The sequence below is a fragment of the Asparagus officinalis genome, chromosome 4, assembly GCF_001876935.1.
Source record: "Asparagus officinalis chromosome 4, Aspof.V1, whole genome shotgun sequence".
Taxonomy (NCBI): Eukaryota; Viridiplantae; Streptophyta; class Magnoliopsida; order Asparagales; family Asparagaceae; genus Asparagus; species Asparagus officinalis.
Window position 1 is genome coordinate 95,231,965 of NC_033797.1, and position 10,421 is coordinate 95,242,385.

The following is a 10,421-nucleotide window of genomic DNA, read 5'->3' on the forward strand; positions in this document are numbered from 1 at the left end:
CTCTCTCTCTCTCTCTCTCTCTCTCTCTCTCTCTCTCTCTCTCTCTCTCTTCCCCCCTAAATTATTGAAAAAATGGCGTCATCTTCTCTCTGTGGGTCTCCGATTGCTCACTTGATCGGCGCCGGTCATCGCGTCCCTCTCTTCAGGTTCATCCAACTGAACTCTTCTAGGAGAACCGGCTCCATCCGGTTGCATGCGAGGGAAGAGAGCAGCCCCCCGACGGGCGAAACCGGTACAGACTCGGAGAACGCAGTGCTGCGCGCGGCATGGTACGGGTCCGAGATTTTGGGAATCGTCGCGTCTTTCTTTCGCTCGGCTCCTCCTCCGTCATCGTCGGCGACGCCAGAGATTGAGATTGAGACCGAAGAAGGATTGGGATCGGTGGCGGGTCGAGCTCAAGTCGTGGAAGCCATCAAACAGGACTTCGACCGTTCTTACTTCGTTACTGGTACTCTAGAAGTTTAAAAGCTTGTTTGATATTTCATCTGCCGGAGTTTAAACGTGAAACTTATTACAGGAGGCGTATTAATTTATACTTGTACAGTCATTTCGTTTACTCTCGTGATTCTTGCTCTTACTAATTAATTAACATCGGCACGTACTTCTTTCTTGTAGGAAACCTGGCCCTCAAAGCATATGAAGAGGGCTGTGAGTTTGCCGATCCAGCTGGTTCATTTCGAGGTCTTAGCCGATTCAAAAGAAACTGTACAAATTTTGGATCGCTGCTTGTAAAATCTAATATGAAGCTCACAAAGTGGGAGGACTTTGAGGTTAATCGACCTGTAACTTAATATATTCATCCTCACCTATTTTATGTACGTACCTTCCAACGTATATAGCAAACTAGGGGTCCCTGACAACCATGAAGTTTTCTACCGCTCTCAGTGGCTCGTGGTTCTCAATTTTCTTTATGAAAAAATTGATCACTCTGAGGCCTGAACTTTACAGTATCAATTATGATTGCTTGCAGGATAAAGGCGTCGGGCATTGGCGCTTTAGCTGCGTTATGTCATTTCCTTGGAGGCCTATACTTTCAGGTATCATCTAAATCTGCACTTGAAAAAATCGTATCCTTTTCCAAACGTCTGACTCGTACTAATTCCTTGTTCTGTGTTCGACCTTAGCTACCGGGTACACCGAATATTACTTTGATGCTCAATCGGGCAAAGTCTGCAGGTTATGTATCGCTCCCTACTATAGTTTCAAGCTTCTAATATATTTGCTCACAAGTAGCTATATATTTTCGTTTGTTCAGGCACGTTGAGCATTGGAATGTTCCTAAGATGGCACTTCTTAAGCAAATATTCAGACCGACTCGGTGGGTGTGGGGAATTAAGTAGTTAAATTTGCTAAACATATGCATATTAATTTGGTTATGGTTTCTTAAGAGTATAGATAAATGCAATGGATTGAAGCATATAGCTACATATTAGCTTTGTACATAGATCAGAATATACATACAACTACAAATACATAGTATTTTGTTGAGTTGCAGTTTAACGAAACCCTGTGAAAGTTCAATGGATGCAGATAAAATATCATGTGCAGTGCCTTTGTTCAGCTTTACTTTTTCTTTTTTTTCACTTCTTTTCCTTTGTTTCTTTTCTTTCGTTTTAGTGATGATGTATTCAGGATAAAGTTTTACACATGTTATGCACCTTATTCAAGGAATTTTTTTTTTTTGGCTAAACAGTAGGTGCCATATTTAGTAAACCTGCTCATGTGAACCTCTAAAAATGATGTCGATTGTGAATGTAGTATAAGGGAGGTCGCAGTTTTTTCTCATACATAAAGACGACATGATGAATAATAGAGCATTACATTACCATGTCAGAGTTTAGAGCAAATGTACAAACAGAAGATATAGCTAGCCTTGTCTGAAGAAAATTCTTCGGCGCTCTACATGATATTTGGCATCAATATTTTGAAAGTTTCTAAAGAGGGATTTCAAGAACAAGAAAACAATGGGAAATGTGCTAAATGCTTGGCAAGACTTCTTATTCCTGTTCGGAAGGATCTGAGTGACCTCTCATATGAAGGATGATAGATATGAAGTCGTGCATGTCGTGAGGATTAGAAAGCAAACCTGCATCCATGAAAAAGGATATCTCAGCCCAACATATGTGAAAAATATTCCCTTTAGGCTGTTTTTAGTTACCTTCGGCTGCATATGGATATCGATCGAAGAGAGTGGAGGAAGTTTTCAATAGTTTCTGTAAGTCCAGTCGTATGAAAAATGTATCAAAATATGGCAGGATGATGGAAACAAAAGTTGTTAACAGAAAAAAAAAAGGTGTTAACTTACTAGTACTAGGTCTCCAGGCTTCAACGGTAATTCTTCAAGTCCTCTAATTTTCCTGAGAGAATGCCCTTTAATGTGTTAATGTAGACGTTCGTGAATCGTAAACAAGTTACACGTTTTTTCCCCTTGGGTTTTAAAAGCCCCAGTAGATGATTGTAACTTCAGAGCGTAGTATTTACCCCTTGACTTTTGTGAGAAGTTAGATACGGAATGTTAAGGTTAAAAAGAACAATTACCCAATTAAAAGTTTTTCTCCAACTTCATGAAACTCAAAATGATTGTAGCCAGTTGCAAAAGGGATCTTCATATCTCGCCACTCTATAACGTCAAAATGAAGGGTGAAAGCACATTTGTTAATAACACTAAAGAATTAGAGAATCAAAACGAAAATTATTTGAACAATTCGCGACATTAATTGAGCGCTCATCATAAGAAAATAGACATCAATCAAAAAGAAGAAAAGCTTAATACCAAAATGGAGGAATAAAATACCTAAATGCCAGATGGCACTAGCCGAATTCTTCCTCCCATTGGTGACGTTTTCCACTACAAACTTAACATGAGGCCCCATTGCATCCATCAGCTCATGCAGAAACCGGCCTATTTGCTGAAACAAGACAGACAAGTTCATTTAATTAAAGCAAATAGATTTACATTGAAGAAAAGTTTATTTGATTACATCTTGTCATATAATGATGTAGCCATTTATACCTTCTATACTATTTTCTTATTATTTACGGTTATCAGACGGTGTTAATTTTTTGTTAGTTTGAGGTACCTACATGAGAAAAATCTCGCGATGATAAATTACCTTTTTCCCTCAATTTAGAAGGCATGTTTATCTTTTAATCAAACTGAGGATATAAAAAGATAACTTAATTATTGTCATATAGCTCGACAGTTTCAAAGAAAATATCTGCTAATAAAATGGATTAAGTATAAGTGGCTATTATCCACAAAAAAAGGCTGTCCTTCCATAATTAAAAGTACATTTATAATCAGAACAAACACATAAAATAAAGGACGAGAGATGAACCTTTTTCCCTTGAAATGGCAAGTAGAACACAAGATCCTCATAGCAACATTCATCTGATATTAGCTCAAGAACGCCATTCTTGTTCTTGTGATTAATCAAGTTGTAGAATTCAACAACCAACTTCATTGAAGCAGAGGAATCGTTTGGTCCTTGCAATTCAAACACGCTGTCATCTTTGTTGCACTGAACCCTCCAGTCTTTAGTCATTTGACCTCGAGACAAACAAATTTGTATTTGTTTGTGGATAGAGCTAGCTAAAATCACATTGTAGCCGTTACTGACTTTATTCAGTCTGCTATACTTCTTGGTTAATCTCGCTGTTGGCAGGCAGTAGAACCCAACTGCAGAGGCCATTGAAGGAAGTTTTCTGAATGGATATTTTTGTTTGAAGAAGGCAGAATATGTACAGCATTGGTGGCTTAATAATTGAGTAAAGCATCAAGAATGCGTCGCTGTTGCTTGTGAGCCGTGAGCCGTGCTGTGTATTAAGGAGGCAAGAGGAATTATGAGGGCAGGCAAAAGTTGTGAACGAATTAATGTCTTATTCTCCTACATTTTGATTGAATTGGTTTCATGTTTTTTGTAAGAGTCCTGTTGAAGATTGAAACACAATAATCAACATGAAAAGAGATAATGATTACCGAAAAAGATTATTCATTCGGTAATCTAGGGAAACTGATGCTTTTGAGTAGCTTGCAAATGAATTCAACCATTGGTGAAGGAAAACCAAGTAACTATTGATTAGTGCGAAGTTTAATATATGATTTGAAAGTTCTATAATCTTAATTGATATAACGAGCAAAGGAGAAGGGAGATGCAACATCCGGGAGAAGGAGCACAAAATAAAATGAGACTGACAATCTTGCTCATAATTCTGTTCTTGTTGATCAAATATTTACATATTCATCCAAGATTCCTACTTCTGTAAAATATGCATTTGTTTGTTCATGCAAATTTGGTGCAACTTTTCATGATTCCATTTACTATGTTTTCACAGGCAAGATGTGGTAGTAGAATAAGCGAAGTCCCACCTGGCTCATTATGCTATTATTGTTCATATAGAATCATAGTGCGGCTCAATTAACAAACTTGTCCGATATAACGCAGTTTTCATGCATTCATGCTAGATTTAATGTCTTATATTATTGTTTGGTATGCCAAATGCACAAAATGTAGCTATGATTGTAATTGCAAAATGTAGTCGTAATTACAATCACAATTGTTTGTTTTGCTAAATTACAATCTTTTTACAATTACAGATTAACTATCCTTCTTTACAATAACCACTTGCAATATATTAGCAAGCCACGTATTGTCCAATTTTTATCAGCTTAATCATGTGAGACATTAAATTTATACGCATCTGGCAGACTTAATTACCATTGTTTCCCCTCATTTATATAAGGTTAAATTACACTTATATACACACTATTATTTACCCAATGTTGCACATAAATACTCTAACTTATAAATGACTGCACCTAAATATTCAAAGCTTCTAAAAGTTGCACTTTAGTACCTTCGATTAGGCAAGTGTGAGAATTTCTTCCCTGAAAATTCCCACGCAACACTCACATGCTATTTTTTAGAACATTTCAACCCTTATTTTTGTCAAATATTGAATTTGTTAAAATCCTATTTAAGGAAAGAGCAGGTTATGTTCAAAATGAGATTTTGATAGGTTTGACAATAAGGGGTTGTTTGGTTCAATTTCTACAAATTATAGGAAATGTTTTCCACTAAAATATGATTTCCTTGTATATCTTTAAAAAATTATAGGAAAAATTTTGAGAAGTCAAAAATTACTAATTTTCTTATTTGTACTTTGCTTGTTTGGTTCAAAACAAGAAAATAACTCATAACTTTATAAAAAATAACAAGATTTCCTATAATTTGTAGAAATTAAACAAAACACCCTCTAAATTTATAGAAAAATATCAACTTTATAGAAAAGTGTCAATGAGGTGTCAGATTTCTGGGTGATTTCTGCTCATTTTGAGAGGAAATTGATTTCTGTAAATTTTGGTAATTTTCTATACTTTACAGAAAACATTTTTATAAATATTTTTGAACCAATCATAATTTACTAAAATCTACAGAAAATTTTTAATTACAGAAATACCATTGTCAGTCCTTTTGAGAAAAATTTTCTATAAAATTGTTGAACCAAACACCTCCAAATTTTAACAAAAAAAAATAAGAGTTAAAAATATTCTAAAAATAGAATGTGAGAATCGCAGGAGAAATTTAGAGGGAAATTCTCGCATACTAACCCAGAACTAAAGTGCTAATTTTAGGAAACTTAGGGTATTTAAGTGAAGCCACTTATCTAAATACTAAAGCTATTAGGATTACCATTGTTCCTAAGCTGCAGCGCACCTAATAGTTTAGTATTATTATTTATCTACTATTCATTATTATACTATCTAGGAAAAATTACTTCAAGGCCCCCAAAATAGAGTTTTCAAGTGGCCCAGCCCCATGTACTTTGGCCCATATTCCAAACCCCTTAAAATTCAAAAAAATTTTGACCGAGCCCCAAGTTACCTCTCTCACTCGTATTTCTACCCAGAGACCCGAAAATACCCCTGACTTTCTCTTCCAGCCTAAAAAAACGAGCCCCTATTGCTGGAGATCGATCCCCGTCGTAATTAAGGCGAGATGATGACAGTTTTAGGGGAAATTTTTGACAAGTTCTCTCCATTATATCTCCTCATAACCCACTCTTCTTTGCTTCAAGTTCATTTATGGTATAAAGGGCACATTTATGAACTTATGGCTTTTGATCTTCAACAATCCGCTTGTCCTAACGTTCCCTTCATAAATCCTCTTAAATCTCCTTTATTTATAGCAGAGAAACCCCTGATTTGCATGGTATCCTTGGGTGATAAAGCAGTGTTCTCAAGGGTAACGTGTGCAACCTCTTTTTTTTGAGTTCAAGTTTGATGTGGCTGAGAGGTTGAATTTTCCATATGACATGTTAAGTCTGGTGTATAAATCTAAAATGATCCATGATCCGAGTTTTGAGATTGAGAACGAGGATGATATGAAGTGTATGGTCGAGCTCAACCGTAATATCGGGTGTCTGGAGATCCATATCCGAGCTACTATAGATATAGATGTTTTTAAATGTCAGAACACTCAGAAGGAACCTCCTGAAATATAAGTTATCTTTAAATTTTTGAAAAGTTATGAATTGTGTGAGTAAAATGTGGAGAAATGAGTAGTATAGCAAATTATTTCAGGTTAAATGTTAGTTGTTAAATATCATATGTTCACTGTCATCACACGGTTGTTAAGCTTTACAGCATATGTGTTAACTTTTAAAGATGTAGAATTTAACTACAAGTCGTGATCGTTATTTTATAAAAAATATTTATATTTGTGCATCGTTATGAATAAATTGAAGCCATAGTTTATTGATAGCACTTCTGCAGCAAATCATAGTTCAGAAAGAATTCCCAATGATAATCCTAGCGGTAGCATTATAGTACGATCCGATGACATTGTTAACAACACAGTAATGATTCCTGGTTGGTGGCACAATGCATTAACTGAAGAGGGTCAAGAATTTAAAAGTGCTGAGGAATTAAGAACCGCGTTGACATACTATTCTATGGTCAAAATGTGTGATTATGAATTTAAAAAGAATGAATCAAAACGTATCCGTGTATATTGCCGATATAAAGACACTTACGAGTGCCTATATATGTTGTTTGCTTCACCTATTAAGAATGAAAAGAGACTTTCGATCAAGAAGTTTGTTAATGAACACACTTGTGGATAGCATAGGTAAAATACAGGTTGTTCAAGGGTATCCCGTAAATTCATTACAACACAGTTATAACCACTCCTGAAGGTCTGTCCAGAAATCCACCCCGTTGATGTGAAAAAGGAGTTCCTCACAAACTACGGCCTTAGAATTAATTACAGTAAGATTTGGTGGGAGAAAGAGAGAGCACATGAGAAGCTGTACGAGGATATATATGAGTCGTATGATCAACTACGATGGTAAAATTTCTGCTTTATTTTTACAATGCTTGTTAACTTACACTAATAACATGTTAAGTCTGTTTCTGATCATGTTTAGCTACAACTATAACATGTTAACTTTCAAAGTTTGTTTATTAAAACACAAACTTAACATGTTCATTGTTCAGTTTTATTGATAACATGTTAACTTTCATTGATAACATGTTCCTTGTTAAGTTTTTTTGATAACATTGATAACTTATTAACTTTCTTTGTTTGTTTGTTAAGTTACATTGATAACATTTTACCTTTCTTTGTTAGATTGTTAAGTTGCAATGATAACATATTAATTTTTTTGTTCGCTTGTTAAGTTACACATATAACATGTTAACTTTCTTCGTTGGCTTGTTAAGTTACACTGATAACATGTCATCTTTCTTTGTTAGGTTGTTAAGTTGCAGTGAAAACATGTTAACTGTCTTTATTCGCTTGTTAAGTTACACTGATTATATGTTAACTTTTGCTGCTAAATTGTTAAGTTACACTGATAACATGTTAACTTTCTTTGTTCGCTTGTTAATTTACACCTATAACATGTTAACTTTGGATTGTTGCTTGTTACTTTTCTAGGTATGAACACATGGTTAAAGAGACAAATCTTGGCAGCTATATACATGTTGAACAGAATGAGGGAAGGTTTTCAAGACTCTTTATTTGTTACGCTGCATGCATCAATGGTTTATTGAGTGGATGCAGACCCCTTCTATATTTGGATGGTATATTTTTGAAGGATCAATATAAATGTATACTCTTGATAATCATATTTTATTACAATTTTATACCCTTATTATCTATTTTAATGAATAAATATACCACTAATAATTGTTTTTATCTTTAATTGCAGGTTAATGAAGAATAAAGCCCAAAAATCCCATATTTCAACAAAAGCTCATGAATTAAAGGAAGAACACAAGCAAGAGCCAAAAATCCTAAGCCCAGAATCAAGCCGAGTAGCTTGTAGAAGCCGAAGAAAATAAAAAAAATCAAATATGGAAACAAAATGTATTCAAGATGGTTGGCCACAAAAAAATGACGATATCTCTTAATCCGGAAGGCGGAATTTAACATATAATATATAAAAATTGCCTATCTCGACGAGACAAAACCGGTAGATTTTTGATTGGACATCGATGCCAGCATCAACGCTGGTATCGATACTGACGAGTCAGTTGCAGATCAATGGCTAATTTTTGATGGTTTTGGATAATGATTCAATCCAAAGTCTCTCATTCACTGATGTTTACTATAAATAGGGGTAAAGAGTGAGGGTTAGGGGTGTGAAATTTTTATAACTCCTTTTGGAGAGGAGGACTACTCTTAATTAAGAAGGCATTCCAAATTTATAACTTTTTATTACAATTAATAAAAGAATTTTTTTACCACTTTAAAATTTTCTTTTCTTCTCTTTGTTGGATGATGAAGATGAAGATGAAGATGGAGATTAATTTGAAGGTTTGTTTTTCTTATTTCTCTTTTATTCCTTATTAGTTTAGATTTATTTTCATGCTTATAATTAGATTTTATTTTCTTGTTTAAATAGCCAAGAGGCTAGAACCCTCTTGCCTTAGATTTATTTCATGCTTAAAGATTAGATTTATTTCATGCTTATAGAGTAGATTTATTTTCTTGTATTTAATTCTTGTAATTTATTTTGTAGTTTAGATTTTATAATTTATTTTGTAGTTAGATTTTAATTTCTTATACTATTCACCTTGAGGCTAGAACCCTCTTGGGTTTAGTTTTTCTTTTTATTTTTTTTATTCGTCTTTAGGCTAGAACCCTCTAGGGAATCACTATTTTCTAAGAAGTGGATTCAATTCTAGATTATCCATATCTTTAATTGAATATGCCATCTTTACTTTCTTGAATTTTATTTTCATTATTGATTTTCTTTTTTGATTCTTGATTTTATTCATCTCTCCTTTTGGAAATTATTCATTCATTGTCACATCCACTCTCACTTACATTTTGTGCCTATTTACACACTATCACCTTCTTAATCTCTTCACAATCACATTCACTCATCACTCTTATTTGTCACATACACAACATAAGAACCGATTTTATATTTTCCTTCACAATCACATTCACTCATCACTCTTATTTGTCACATACACAACATAAGAACCGATTTTATATTTTTTCCTACAAAACACATTCCTCGTGGGATCGATATCTTTATACTATAACTTGATATGGTTGTGCACTTGTAACATTTTTTTGGTACATGTTTATACCGCATCAAGTTTTTGGCGCCGTTGCCGGGGAAAGTGCTTAAGTAGGTTTTAATTATTTTGGTTCTTTAACTTGTGTGTTTATTGTGAAGGAAACGCTTGGAGCTTGAAGATCGCAGATTGGAGAACTAGTATTTAAAGATTTGCTTGTAGGTAACTTTTCTTTCTAGAATTTTTAATTCCACCCTTTAGCTACTTCTTCACAATTAGAGACAATTAGGACTTAAAAAAAGATTTTATTTTCGTTGATCATAATAAAATTCACCCTCCACTTTGACAGAGACAATTAGGACTTAAAAAAAGATTTTATTTTCGTTGATCATAATAAAATTCACCCTCCACTTTGACATTTACTAACAAGATATAAATTCAAACAATTTCCCCCTTCTCATTTGTTTGATTGTTAACCCTAATTAAAAAAAAGATTTTTTTCTTTTCCATCTTTTTTAGTTGCTTTTAATTCATTGGGTTGCATTTCATATTGTTAGTAGGAATTCACCAAGTAATTTGAGCATCTTGGTTTGTCACACACTTAAAATTATTTTTAAGGGCAAAACCCCATAATCAAGATATGGTGAGGGATTTCATTACACTTTCCTTAGCCTAAAAATCACTAATTCCTCACTACACCACCCAAGCCTAATAAAACTTGTTAGATGTTGGCCCTAAGGATTCGAGCTCAATAAGGAACAAAGAATCCTTAAGTGAACCGGTTTAAGTTTTCTTGGATTAGTTGGTGTCTAAGGCAAGGTTTAGGGGTTGTGTAAAGTGCTCTGTAAAGAACGAGATACTTAATTAATCTCTGATCACTCTCTAG

At 34.2% G+C, this 10,421-nt stretch overlaps 2 protein-coding genes across 2 annotated transcripts in view; one reads left to right on the forward strand and one right to left on the reverse strand.

Annotated features, from left to right (window-relative positions):
• The window catches only part of LOC109837872, a 1,667-nt gene extending 107 nt beyond the window's left edge, over positions 1-1,560 (forward strand). Inside the window, exons 2-6 of the mRNA XM_020406247.1 lie at positions 36-448; positions 616-770; positions 971-1,037; positions 1,125-1,176; positions 1,256-1,560. Coding sequence (XP_020261836.1) covers positions 73-448; positions 616-770; positions 971-1,037; positions 1,125-1,176; positions 1,256-1,340 — 735 coding nt within the window. The 5' untranslated portion in view covers positions 36-72 and the 3' untranslated portion in view covers positions 1,341-1,560. The remainder of the gene's footprint in view (positions 1-35; positions 449-615; positions 771-970; positions 1,038-1,124; positions 1,177-1,255) is intronic.
• LOC109837871 lies at positions 1,801-3,730 on the reverse strand. Its single transcript, XM_020406246.1, has 6 exons — positions 3,339-3,730; positions 2,795-2,909; positions 2,539-2,620; positions 2,306-2,357; positions 2,159-2,213; positions 1,801-2,086 (listed from the first exon to the last, which is right to left on the reverse strand). Exons 1-6 carry the CDS (start codon positions 3,690-3,692, stop codon positions 1,998-2,000), a joined length of 747 nt encoding a protein of 248 aa, XP_020261835.1. The 5' UTR covers positions 3,693-3,730; the 3' UTR covers positions 1,801-1,997.

Excerpts from the sequence above, each read along its gene's own strand:
- LOC109837871 (XM_020406246.1), bottom strand. The coding sequence starts at position 3,692 with ATGGCCTCTGCAGTTGGGTTCTACTGCCTGCCAACAGCGAGATTAACC. Across the intron at positions 2,910-3,338 it reads TGCCATTTCAAGGGAAAAAG|CAAATAGGCCGGTTTCTGCA; the intron begins GTTCATCTCTCG and ends GTCTTGTTTCAG. Across the intron at positions 2,358-2,538 it reads GGAGAAAAACTTTTAATTGG|GAAAATTAGAGGACTTGAAG; the intron begins GTAATTGTTCTT and ends GCATTCTCTCAG.